A 13586-nucleotide genomic window follows, 5' to 3' on the forward strand; every position below is an offset into this window, starting at 1 on the left:
AGGAGACCCAGATTGAGTCACTTCTATCTTGCTTTGTATATAAGATCACAGCTGGGGATGTGAGGGCGATCTGGCTGGGACATCTGTCACCCCATTGATCACCAGGGTTGATTCGGCTGATCTGGCTGACTAGGCGGGTGTCCCCTTCCTCCCTCACCGCTCCATGTGTGTCCCCCCTGAAGCTGCACGCTCGCTTCGAAGAGGATGACCATCCCCTCTAGAGGAGGACCAGTCTTTGGTCAAGGGTATAGGAGTAGCTGCGTTCCCCTGCTAGAACCTCCAAACAAGCTCTCAAGATCACAGCTGGGACAATTAGGAAATAAGAAGTACTAAAGCCTATCAAGTTTGGACAGAAAAAAGTAAAAGCATTTATAGATAACACAATTTCAACATTTACTAAAGCTGCACTAATCAAGATTGTAAAATATTGGTGTAACAACAGGCATAGAAACTACTGAAACAGGTTTCATAGTAAGCTCTAACATTTATTATAACTTGATTTCGACATTGGTGACAAGATAATTAATGGGAGAAAATTGTTTTTTCTTCAACTGGTTCTGGGAAAATGAAACATACACACATAAGTGTTAAATTGGACCTATATTTTACAGTGCATACAAAAACTAATCAAGGGCCCCGCGGCATGGCCTAGCAGCTAAAGTCCTCACCTTGCACACACTGGGATCCCATATGGGCACCGGTTCTAATCATGGCAGCTCCACTTCCCATCCAGCTCCCTGCTTGTGGCCTGGGAAAGCAGTTGAGGACAGCTCAAAGCCTTGGGTTCCTGCACCCACATGGGAGACCAGGAAGAGGCTCGTGGCTTCAGATCGGCATAGCATCGGCCATTGCACTCACTTGGGGAGTGAATCATCGGACAGAAGATCTTCCTCTCTGTCTCTCCTACTCTCTGTATATCTGACTTTGTAATAAAAATGAATAAACCTTTAAAAAAAAAAAACTAATCAAAATCCTAAATGCAAAATTTAAAGCTAAAACATTCTTAAAAGACAAATGGATATCTTCATGACCTTGGATAAGGAAACTGTTTTTAGGCATGATACTCAAAGTAGAAGCAACTAAAGAGAACAAGGATAAATTAAACTTCACAAAAAAACATATAGGTATTACTTCAAATAACATTATCTAGATAGTGAAAAAAAAGGGGGGGGGGGCAGGCATGACAGCTCAACTAGCTAATCCTCCCCTTGCAAGCTCCAGCATCTCTTGTGCTTGCTGGCTCATGTCCTGGTTGTTACACTTCTTATCCAACCCCCCACTGACAAAGCAGTAGAAGACTGCCCAAGTGCTTGGGCCCCAACATCCACGTGGCAGACATGCACGGTTCCTGGTTTCAGATTGGCTCAACTCCAGCCATTGCAATCACATGGGAAATAAACCAGCCAGCAGTTGGAAGGTCTCTCTCCCTCTCTTTCTGTCAATCTACCTTCTAATAAAAATAAATAAATCTTAACAGAATCTTGCTGAGTACTAACAAGTACCATAATACCTAATGCATTCATTCTCTTCCTAGTGTGTAACATGCCACTGTCTTTTCATTGGAGACAGACAGTATGTGCATGCTTTGGTAACCAGCTCAGCCCTCAAAAACCTGCAGTGGCTAGGGCCGGGCCAAGACTGGAGCCCAGAGCTGGGACTTCAATGCAGGTATCCCACATGAATGCCAGGCACCAACTGAGTCATCACTACAGCCTCCCAAGGGGAAAGTTCCCCTTTCAGTAGCTGGGTGACATCAGAATAAATGCCTTCCAACATGCACCCTCCATTTTCTCAGTGTTGTCAGCACGGGAGTAATGGCAAACTCCCAGAATTTTGTGAAGGAATGCACGAGGAAGTACCTGGCACAGCACCAGCTGAGCAGGAAGTCATCCACAAGCAGCAGAGCACCTGGAGGTGTTGGGAGTACCTGCAAGATCATTTTAGAAACTCAGGCACAACTAACTGCCATTCCTTCAATATGCTCTGCTCCCATCTACTGTTTCTCCCACCAACTTGTATATTCCCTTCAGTAGCCAGAGAGCACCTGCGGGGCACTCTACGCTTCCTGCCCTTTACCAACTGAGGGAAACAGAAGCAAAAATAAAGATTCAATGAGGGGGCTGGTTTTGAAGAGGGCTTCAGAGAAAACCCAGAGAGCAACATGGGTGTAATTCAGAAGTCAAACTTTAGGCCTATCTTGGTAGCCTAGTGGCTAAGTCCTTGCTGTACAAGCGCTGAAATCCTATATGGACAGCAGTTCATATCCCAGCTACTCCACTTCCCTTCCAGTTCCCTGCTAACGGCCTGAGAAAACAGTAGAGGATGGCCCAAAAGCCTTGGGATCCTATACCCATGTGGGAGACAGAGAAGTTCCTGGCTCCTGGCTTTAGATCAGCTCAGTTCCAGCTGTTGTGGCCACTTGGTGGGTGAGTCAGCAGACAGAAGATTCTTCTGTCTCTTCTCTCTGTAAACCTGACTTTCCAATAAAATAAATAAATCTTTAAAAATAACAATAAATAAGTTTTTAAAAAGAAGTCGAACTTTCCAGTTGAATTATAATCAATCATTGCTCATTAGCATATTAATACAATGGCTTATACTGAGTTGCCATCTGACATTAGCTTTAGAATTTCATTAGTTTCAGAAGCTTCGTGAGAGGAGTATATTGGAAGAGGACTTCATCCAACAATCTGGCTAGTCAATATTTACTAGATGTTCACCAGCTGCCACACCCAGTGCTGGGCTCTGACTTAAAACAGATACAATGCAAGCCTGGCACAGTAGCCTAGTGGCTAAAGTCCTCCTTTAACATGCTGGGATCCCATATGGGCACTGGTAAGTGTCCCGGTGGCCACACTTCCCATTCAGCTCCCTGCCTGTAACCTAGGAAAGCAATAGAGGATGACCCAAATCCTTGGGACCCTGCGCCTGCATTGAAGACCCAGAGGAGGCTCCTGGCTCCTAACTTTGGATCAGCTCAGCTCTGGCTATGCAGTCACTCAAGGAGTGAATCAGCAGACAGAAGATCTTTGTCTCTCCTCCTCCTCTCTGTATATGACTTTCCAATTTAAAAAAAAATTTTTAAACAGATACAATGTGTCTCAGTCAGCTAATAAAACATTCACTCTGTGACCAGCGCTGTGAGATCAGCCACAGATGAAGAATTACTGGAATATTCTCCGAATTGCAGGAAGCATGCCCAAGGTGTACGACAGGCAAAGCCACCTGTTTCCCTCATCCTTTTTTTTCGGCCCCAACTGCCATCGTCTTAACAATCTGAAGGTCTGTATCCCTCCAAATTTATTTGCTGAACCCTGAACCCCAAGGTCATAGTCATAGAAGGTGGGGGAGATTAAGTCATGATGATGGAAAAAGGTGATTTTCTATATATTGGTGTGTTGTACACCAATTCAGCAGTAACAGTTACAAAGGTTAAGATAGCTGCCACGTGCAAATGCACCATCCCCAGCCAGACAGAGGCTCCCTGAAAAGAAACTAGTCTTCAAAACATGTGCTCATCCACACACTTGGCTGCATGCCACCGAAAATGTTGGAACAGGGCCTGGCACCACAGTGGCTAAAGCCCTCCCCTTGCATGCGCAGGGATCCCATATGGGTACAGTTTGCATCCCAGCTGCTCCACTTCCACATGGGAGACCAGGAAGGAGCTCCTGGCTCCTGGCTTCAGCTAAGCTCTGGCCGTTACTGGCCACTTGGGGAGTAAACCAACAGATGGAAAACCTGCCTCTCCTTCTCTCTGTAAAAGCCGATTTTCCAATAAAAGTAAAAATAAGTAAATATTTTTAAAAAGTGTTGAAGCACTGGCTATGTAATAGATGAGCCCCAGGTTCACATATCTGACTGTTCTGGAAGTTGTGAAAGGGTTAGGGTGTAGAAAACTGTTGATTCTGGTGTCAGATTCTCTTTACTGTTGCGTTTTTGGGTTACCTGTCTCAAAACATACCACAATCCTATGAAAGGAGTGAATCTGTAGGCCCTATGGCTTAATTTTCAGCTTCCAATCCTACACTCATTCAATAGCACTTGGGTAAAAAAAAGAAAAGGCCAACACTATTTTTTCTCTACATTTGAAATATATGGCTGACAGATGATAAGACGGTGGCCTTAAGTTGGAAGACCAAAGCATTACTTCTGCAAAGTTAACATGTCTGAAGAAACAAGGATAAAGTTACTCTGAAAAGACCTTCTAAACCTGGTAACTAGGTTTTATTTTAAAATATACAAATATTCTGAGATGCAGAGTTTAATGCTGCTGGATTTTTAAAACTCCACATAAAACTAATATAATAAAATCATCCATACCAAATTAAAACTCTGAGATTATGAAATCCATTGACTAAATTTACACTGCAGCATTCCTGATAAACTGTTTAATGTTACCAACCTTGTTTTTTTTTTTAAAGTCACTTTTATGTAACATGCTAAATTCAATTAAACCAACTTTGAGTTTCCTTAAGACAAAAAAAACATGTAAACTGAGACAAGCAGTTAATGTTGTACATAGAAGAAAAACATTCTTGCTTTACCATATCGTTCCACATAATACTGGTATGGACTCAAAGTTGGGATAATTTGTCAAATGCCACAACAAGGAGGAAAGTTGTCTGTCAGGAGCAAAATCCTATATCAGAAAAACAGGAATCAAGAAAAGACTAAAAATGTTGAAATATATGAATGAGGGCGCCAGCTGCTTGAAGTCCCTGGGACACTGTAAATGCCATCGGGCTTGGGGGAAACATTTTCATGTCCCTCATAGAAAAAAAAAAGTCATTTGTATGTTTCCAGCTCAGAGAAAAAAAAAGTAGTGCTTACGAAGTCCAACGCCACCAAGCAACCTTCATTCTGTCCCACACTGCAGAGAATGAATCCAGCGCGGGCCGCACGTCCAGGATGGCAAACTGGTAATCCTGGTTGACTTGGCCACCATCGTAGTAGTCGATCACATATCTCACTTCCCTTCCACAGCGGTCGATGACCCAGTCATGCCTGTCGAAAGGCAGCTCGTACCTGAAACGAAAACAGGTGCACCGTGATGACAATTCGCAAGACAGCACAGCAGTTTCTCAGACCGTTTCGTTCTGGCTCTGACGCGGTAAAGGGTGCTGACACCTACCCCATCCAGGAACGAATCCTTGCCCTCGGCGAATACTCTCGGGCCTTCCCTCCAAACCGGATCAGTGAGGGACCGCAAGGACACTCTCTGGAAATCCGCACATAAGAGTCCGTTACAATCTTATCTTTTCTCTAACAATGAAGTTCTCATAACGTACACTTTCCCACATGTATCTCTCAAGATATCACTTCCCTGTGCAAAGCGATTCCAAGAAATAGCCATGCTTGGAAGGGCCATGCTACAATGAATGTCAGGTGCCCCAAAGCATCTGCATATCATGTTCCCAAGTCTAGAAAGCTGGAATGAAGTCAGGAATGCTCTCGAAAAGCTGGAAGGAAGTCAGGAATGTTCTGAAAAAAACTGGATTGAAGTCAGGAAGGTTCTAGAAGCTCAAACACACTTACCTTGCGTGAAGGGCTTCCCACTTCAGAATCTCCTGCCAAGCCTGCTCATTATTCTGATTGTGAATTTTAATAATATTAGACATGTCTTGCTGAGTGATATCCTCTTCCTTCCACTTCCACCTAGAAAAGAAACAGGAGGTGAGATGGGACCAACTCATAATGAGAGTGTGCCCAGATATTCAGAAGACAGTTTATTAAATATTATCTATCCTTGACAGAAAAAACTAAGAATGCTTGTCTCCACTGGATTAGATTCATTTTGACATTTACTTATCTATTAACTTATCATGATGCAGAAGTGGTAATCAAAACATATTAGATACAGGCTGAAAACAAAGATGAAAGGCTCATTTTCACCTCACTTTAGTGAGTCACCAGAAACGAGACTGACACACCAATACTAAGAAACTATAGAAGGACATTCAGAATCTTTGCTATTGTGGGAGACAATAGCCAGTACAATCTCCCCTGAAGGCGCCAGGAGCAATTGATAAGGAGGATAAGCAGGATGCATCTTGGTTCACAGGTTTAGATAAAGAACCTGGGAGAGGCACCTTGCTGTTGAGATGTAAATGGCTCAAGCCCCTCCTCCCCAGATGCCTGAGTGGCGACAACCTTCCTTTAAAAGTCTGGTGCTGTTAATAAACTACTGACCATCAGTCAGTACTACACGCCTGTTATCATAGCCTGAACAGGGACTTGAAAGGAGAAGAGAAAGTGCAGCGGAGACCCCCACAGAAAGTTGTGAGTGTGGAAGTGGGCCAGAACCAGTGTAGAGCACAGTCTTTGATCTCTCTTACGTAGGAATTTTTAGTGAAAAGTGGAGCAAAGGTAACTAGGCAGCAATTGCATTCTTATTTAGAGCTTATTGGTGAGCATCATCTGTGGTCTCTAGATGAAGGGACACTAGAAAGCGAATTTAAGAATTTTACTCAGAAAAATGGTGAAAAGGCTGGAAAGATAGAAAATATTAAACTTAGTTTTTGGATTATACAGGCTTTGATTAAAGCTGTTACTATAATTTTAGAAGGGGAATCTGCAAGAAATTCTCCACCTTAGAAATGTTTGAAGGGGCCCTGGTGGCCTGGCCTAGCAGCTAAAGTCCTCGCCTTGAACGCGCCCCGGGATCCCATATGGACGCTGGTTCTAATCCCGGCAGCCCCACTTCCCATCCAGCTCCCTGCTTGTGGCCTGAGAAAGCAGTTGAGGACGGCCCCAAAGCCTTGGGACCCTGCACCCCTGTGGGAAACCTGGAAGAAGTTCCTGGCTCCTGGCTTCAGACCAGCATAGCATTGGCCGTTGCGCTCACTTGGGGAGTGAATCATCGGACGGAAAATCTTTCTCACTGTCTCTCCTCCTCTCTGTATATCTGCCTTTCCAATAAAAATAAATAAACCTTTAAAAAAAAAAAAAAGAAATGTTTGAGGAAGATTTTAAGTGTAACTTATGATTTATAGATAACAAGATTCTTTAACGGCCTTAGACGTTAGAAAAGCCATAGAAATTTGTGGTGGGATCCAACAACCCTGACACCCTTGTAAAAGCAGGTTGTGTGTACAGAGCAGGAGAGGATCTCAGAGCAGAACAGGATAAGAGGAGGTCTGATCAAACATAATTCTGATTAACTCATAAAAACTTCCTATCTGTTTGGGGGCTATAACCTCTTCAACAATTAATTCTGACATAAATCTGGCAAACACATTGATAGTATAAAAAACAGGCTCACTTACTCACCCTTTCCTTAACATTGCATTCCAGAACATCTGTTCAGAAGGATAAACCCACTTCCTCTCCGAATTTGCCCTCGGAATGGACGACTCCTCTCGGGCAGTAGATAACGCAAACGGTTGATCTGGGGCTGGTGTTTGGTTAGGTGGTGGCATCTGCATAAAACAAGCACATTTTGTTTTTTTAATTGCCAGTAATATGACATCAGGTAGAAACAAATGATATATTTCCTTCCTTCCCAGAAAGCAGTGCCTCACACATGTCTTTAATAAACTAGTTCTCTCTAGAATTCTGCAGTCAAAATATCAAATATCCTTTTTGTTTTTTTCAGGCCTTCATTCTTTCTTTTGTTTAAAGGTTTATTTATTTTTACTGCCAAGTGAGATATACAGAGGAGGAGAGACAGAGAGGAAGATCTTCCGTCTGCTGATTCACTCCCCAAGTGGCTGCAACAGCCGGCGCTGTGCCGATCTGAAACCAGGAGCCAGGAGCCTCTTCAGGTCTCCCACACAGGTGCAGGGTCCCAAGGCCTTGGGCTGTCCTTGATTGCCTTCCCAAGTTGGATGGGAAGCGGGGCGGCTGGGATTAGAACTGGCACCCATATGGGATCCCAGTGCATTTAAAGCAAGAACTTTAGCCACTAGGCCACCGCGCCAAGCCCAAATATCTGTTTTCAAAGACTAGAGATGATACCATCTTAGCAGTCAGTCATGTATCATGGGCATCTATAACTTTTATAGAGATGCTTCATCTCTCCATAAAATATGCCAAAAAGAAAGGATGGATTACCATGTTGGAAGGATCTAGGTTTTCCTTTCTCTTGAACTTAGCACCTGTAACGGGGCATTCCACGTACTCATACGCACGGTCTTGGTGAGCTGGCACAGAGTCTGTTTTCTTCTCACAGTTTTGGTCAGATGATCCCGCATGCATCGGACAACCTAAATAAATCAGGACACAACCCATGTCAGCCTGAAGGACATAATCTGCCCCTGACCCCACTGGGGGGGGTGGGGCGGGTAGACAAAAGAGTGGGACAAAATTCATTCTCTAATTGTAGCATGCCTCCAGCAAAAAAAAAAAAAAGAGAGAGATAATAAGGTATATCTCAGATATCTCAGCAGTTGCCAGAGAATGGATGACTAAAGCTATGGCTTTAGTCAAGGGCCTGCCCCCTTGGATGTTTTAATGGCAGACCTGGCTCTACTCACAGAAGCCAGCAGCAGTATTTCCTCTTAGTTGTGACCAAAAAGGGTTTTCCCGTTACCAGTTGAGACCACTACAGCACATACAGCACAGGTGGAGCTGAACTTAGGAAGCCATGGGTCATGCACCCATATTATCTCCCCCAGGACACTGTGACATCTCGGCCAGACACAAGTGACCCTGGCTCGCAGACCTGTGACCCTCCCCACCACCCTACACTGTCCCTTCCTGAAAGCCTTTGGGACATGAGCTTCAGCTTTCACTCTGTGGACAAAGTGTCAATTACCTTTCCTTGTACTTTCATGCTTTGTCTCCACCGGGACAGCCTCAGTCGAGGTCGACAAGCCCATGGCTGGAATCAGGGTCCACTCCCAAACAATTCCAACTCCCCAGCTGGAGAAACACAGGGACAAAGTTAATGTGGATGCCTGGAACGCACACAGTGTACTTGTGATCCTGAGAGACCCTGATACAGTGAGGGGACGGGGAGCCGGTTGCTAGGAGACCCCTCATAGTGAGGAGATGGGGAGCCAGCTGCTAGGAGACCCCTCATAGTGAGGGGACACAGGGAGTCGGCTGCTAGGAGACCCCTTATAGTGAGGAGGTGGGGAGCCGGTTGCTAGGAGACCCCTCATCGTGAAGAAATGGGGAGCCGGCTGCTAGGAGACCTGTCAGAGGGAGGGGATGGGGACCAGCTTCTAGGAGACCCCTCATATTGAAGGGATGGGGAGCGGGATGCTAGGATACCTGTCATAGTGAGGGGACGAGGAGCGGGGTGCTAGCAGACCCCGTCTTAACGAGGGGGCGGGGAGCAGAGATCTCCCAGCCCCTGCAGCCCTCCAGCAAGGGGTGGCGAAGAAATGGGATTCAAAGAAGGAAAGGGAAGAACTAGGGCCTCCACCCGCCACAGCTAAGTCGTCCTTCCTCACCCGACTCCTCCGACAGGCTGCTCCGGGCGGCCTCACCTCCAACCGCAAGTCAAGCCCAGAGGGCAGAGAACACGCAGCCGCCGCCTTCCCTCGGTCACCGCAGTCACCCCTTTCACCCTCGGCCGCGCGCCTCGCTACTTCCTCTTCCGAAGGCGGGACTTCCGGACGCTTGGGTCTGAGTGCCGCGGCTGAGGGAAAAGGGAGTTCCGCCACGCCTAAAGGGCGGAGTCTTTCCGAGCCACGCCCTATCGCCCCTACACGGCCCACAGCGAGGCCACGCCCCCTGTCAGTCACCGCCCACGGCGGAACCACGCCCCCTGGCCACGCTCTCTCTTTTTCTTTTTCATTAGTATTATTTCATCTTGATAACCTTTCCATAGTTGATTAGGCACCGAGGGTCAAGGGCTCCAGGCCCTTGTTTCCACAGTCGTTGTTTTTTCCTGCATCTGGGGCAAGGGGGCAGATAAAGGGAGAAGCGAAGCCGGGGAGAGCGAGCAGGCGCTGAGGAGACCCGGAGCTGCAGTGAAGGAGCCGGGGAAGCGTGCAGAGCCAGCCCCGCGACCAGGGCCTTCCGGGGCGTGCGAGGGCAGTGGTGGCCACAAGGCAGCTCCGGCCCTTCAGCTGACGGGTCAGTGCCGCGGGTGAGTGGGGCAGGCGTGCAGCCAGCGGTAACCACAGCCTAGGTCACTCAGAGGCACAGAATCAATGCTTCAGATACAGACCCATCTCACAGGACCATGAAACACACGTTGACTTTTTAAATTTCCAAGGAGTCATATCTTTGCCTAGCATCGACAGTTCTGAATTCAGGGGAAGAAAGGCTTTTGAGGGAAAAAAAATGTCATGTTCTCCACATCGGTCCCCGTTGTCGCTAATGAAAGCACCTTGCCGTTTTGAAGCATGCGTGCACACATTGTACTGGTTTTTCTTTATTTTTTTTATCCATCTGCCTGAAATGGGCTCTATTTTGTTTCAGAACATTGAAAATGGACACTGTTAAGTATTCCACAGATATTAACTAGACTTAACTAGTACAGGTTCCACACAAAGAATTAACCATCTTCAGTGTGAGAATGGAAAAAAAGAAAAACTTTGGATGGAAGGACAACACCGGTTTAGGTTTCTAACAAGAAGGTCTCAGCTTCGGACACCGGGAGGCGCTGTAGGCTCGCCAGAGACGCTGCTCGTCCCGGGCATCAAGTGCTTTAGCTGGTGCATTCCAAACTGGAATCAGGATGTGGGGACCCTCCAAGCTAAGGGAGATTCCTGGATAAGAAACACACAGTCCTAAAGCAAACTTCACCAGAGGTGGAGCAGGGGCTGCGGCATTGCTAATGTAAATGACCTCGGGATTCCAAGATGATTGCTAAGAACGCCATGGATCGCATCTCCGCAGTCAGAGGGGCAGTGAGGGTCTCTGCGCCTGCTGAAGCTGCTGTTGAAAGTTTAAGACCTTGCTTCTCCCAAGTTTTTACCCTCCCAAGAGCAGGTGCTCCCCAGATTTGTCCCTTGGTGCCCTCGAGGGAAAATAAAGGGACAAACTCAACAGTTTTCACCACTTTGAGGCATTGTCATGACAAAGCAAGGAAATAAAGCCCAGACCCCCCTCAGATGGGGATCCGAGTTACTGTGAAAGAGACGGTGCCTGCGTTCTCAGCTTCAATCAGAATGGCAGGAAGAAGCCACCAGCCACACCCTTCTGATGCCCTTACTGTCTTGACAAGGTAATAGACGTTCCTGCCCATTGTGAATGAGATTTTTCCTTTTTGGGGGGGCCCGGTGGCATGGCCTAGCGGCTAAAGTCCTTGGACGCACCAGGATCCCATATGAGCGCCGGTTCTAATCCCGGCAGCTCCACTTCCCATCCAGCTCCTTGCTTGTGGCCTGGGAAAGCAGTCCAGGACAGCCCAAAGCCCTGGGACCCTGCACCTGCGTGGGAGACCCAGAAAGAAGCTCCTGCTTCTGGCTTCAGATCGGCACAGCACTGGCCATTAAGGTCACTTGGGGAATGAATCATCGGACGGATGATCTTCCTCTCTGTCCCTCCTCCTCTCTGTATATCTGCCTTTCCAATATAAATAAACAAATGTAAAACAAATACTAATAAATTAAAAAGTTTAATCTTTTAAAATAAATAAATAAAAATGAATAAATCCTTTTTCAGGGCAAAGAGCTTTTGGGAGAAAGGCGACTTCAGTGTGTTTGTCTTTTTAGGAATGGAATCATTAGACAGATGAATAATAATAAAAAGGGACATAATCAGATATCAAACATACATAATAAAATATTTTGGTGGTGATATCCAAAGGCTAACATTTGAGGCTGGCATTGTGGTGTGTTAGGCCACTGTTGGTCATTGTGCATCCAACAGTGCAGTGCCAGGCTGATCCGTGACTATCTAGTTTGGACTTAGATTCCTGCTAAAGCGCCTGGGAAGGCAGTAGAACCTGACCCGGGGGCTTGGATCCCTGCCACTGATGCAAAAGATGCAGACAGAATTCATAGCGATGGACTGTTTCCTGCCCCAGACACGACTTTTGTGGCCATTTGAGAAGCAAATCCAGAGAAAGAAACATCTGTCCCAATTTTCCTTCCTCTCAGGGTATAAGCATTTCTGTGATCGGAGATGAAGCTATCTGGGCTTGAACACCAAAGGTTAAGGTCCTTGCATCTGAAGCAGAGTCCATGAAGGACAATTGCAGGTTTATAGATGAGGCAGGAATCTGAATACAGTAAGTCAGACATTGAGTGTACGCTGAACCAGGAACGGTCTCGACCAAGAGTCTCTACCCACTCCATATCCCTCATCCACCCACATCCACCCAGAAGAGGAGCTGCAGTGTCGGTGGGAGTTCTAGGAAACCCTGTGTCCACCTCCCTTGCTATCTTGGATCAAGTGCAGATCCAGCCGTAAGGGCAATAACTGAACCTGGGTAGTTATAGGGATGCATAGATGAGTGGATGGGGCTTTGGAAATTCAAGATTTCCTAATCAAGTAGTTAACAGAGATAACCATTCGAAACACACCCACCTTTAAGGCCTGCTATATAATCTTAATAATTACAGTACAAAAATGTTCCCAACTCTGGAATGTAATCCATGACTAAGTCACAACTATTTTAATAGGTGAGAGCAAACATTGATTTAAAGTATTAGACGTGAGTTACTAAAGGAAAATTACTTTAGGTATGCTCAAGTAAAAATTGCATCATTTTTCCTTTACTCATGATTTATTTTATTTTATTAAGATTTATTTCTTTTTATTGCAAAGTCAGATATACAGAGAAGAGGAGAAACAGAGAGGAAGATCTTCTGTCAGATGATTCATTCCCCAAGCTGCGTCGATCTGAAGCCAGAAGCCAGGAACTTCTTCCAGGTCTGCCACGCAGGTGCAGGGTCGGGTCAAGTGGGTGTTCCCAGGGATAATTCTGCCTTTTGTTTCGCCTTAAAGCTCTCATTAGAAGTTCTCAATATCAATCAGTAACGCATTCCTACTACAATCCTCATTCCACAACTTAATCTTGAATCAGTTAAGGGAGGAAATGCATCACAAAAGGAGGGAGCTTAAGATCAAGGATGGTCAGTGGGGGCAGCAGAGACAGAGACAGCACCAATTGTCCAAGTCGGTTGTGCAAGACGTTATCAGCAACATGAACGTCCAAGCTCACATTAATAGTAAAGACCAACTTCACAGTGGCAGACAATGCCTAAAGAGATTACAGAATTCTCAGCGGGGTTGTCAGGTGTCCATGCAAAGGCAGGTGGAATTGCCTTCAGGGTCCATGCAAAGGAAGGTGGTTGTAGAGACATCCGCCGGCCCTGCCATACAGCAGGAAATTCCTTGCAGTCCTGCCTGCAATGGAACAGTTCTCTTCACACCTTCATGTCCTCCACATCCACTACACGGACCCCAGCAACTTCTGATACATCATGTTGTGCCTGCAGACCACAGGGCTGACTACCCAGGAAATAACCATCACTCTCTTACTGTTTGCCAACTGAGGAGTGCAGAGGCTTGGGGGAAATACAATGTCCCTGGGCCATGTCATTACCACCACACAAAAACTGAAAGGGCTTTTTCAGGCTTCTTCTAAGCATGTACCATTCTTCATACTCCTGCCCTGACTTTCCCACTGGATTTCCTTATACATGGACCACCTAGATACTGTATCCCTAAAAGTTCTT

At 46.0% G+C, this 13586-nt stretch overlaps 1 protein-coding gene and 1 long non-coding RNA gene across 2 annotated transcripts; both read right to left on the reverse strand.

Moving 5' to 3' along the window:
- Nucleotides 1-464: 464 nt before the first annotated feature.
- Nucleotides 465-1409, reverse strand: LOC121149153. The gene is made up of 2 exons (XR_005882621.1): nucleotides 963-1409; nucleotides 465-623 (listed from the first exon to the last, which is right to left on the reverse strand). It is a non-coding gene; the product is annotated as an uncharacterized LOC121149153 (long non-coding RNA).
- Nucleotides 1410-1604: 195 nt separating this feature from the next.
- LOC121149152 (holocytochrome c-type synthase-like) lies at nucleotides 1605-9539 on the reverse strand. Its single transcript, XM_040969622.1, has 8 exons — nucleotides 9402-9539; nucleotides 8759-8865; nucleotides 8056-8207; nucleotides 7273-7421; nucleotides 5539-5658; nucleotides 5135-5221; nucleotides 4834-5028; nucleotides 1605-1927 (listed from the first exon to the last, which is right to left on the reverse strand). The coding sequence occupies exons 2-8, from the start codon at nucleotides 8820-8822 to the stop codon at nucleotides 1801-1803; spliced, it is 894 nt and encodes a 297-aa protein (XP_040825556.1). The 5' UTR covers nucleotides 8823-8865; nucleotides 9402-9539; the 3' UTR covers nucleotides 1605-1800.
- Nucleotides 9540-13586: the final 4047 nt, after the last annotated feature.

This window comes from Ochotona curzoniae, unplaced genomic scaffold, assembly GCF_017591425.1.
Source record: "Ochotona curzoniae isolate NIBS_2020 unplaced genomic scaffold, NIBS_Ocur_1.0 scaffold_4701, whole genome shotgun sequence".
Classification (NCBI taxonomy): Eukaryota; Metazoa; Chordata; class Mammalia; order Lagomorpha; family Ochotonidae; genus Ochotona; species Ochotona curzoniae.

Coding starts and splice junctions, on each gene's coding strand:
- LOC121149152 (XM_040969622.1), bottom strand. CDS start 8,822: ATGGGCTTGTCGACCTCGACTGAGGCTGTCCCGGTGGAGACAAAGCAT. Junction 5,222..5,538: donor TGGGAAGCCCTTCACGCAAG/GTAAGTGTGTTT, acceptor GCGGATTTCCAG/AGAGTGTCCTTGCGGTCCCT. Junction 5,029..5,134: donor AGGATTCGTTCCTGGATGGG/GTAGGTGTCAGC, acceptor TTTTCGTTTCAG/GTACGAGCTGCCTTTCGACA.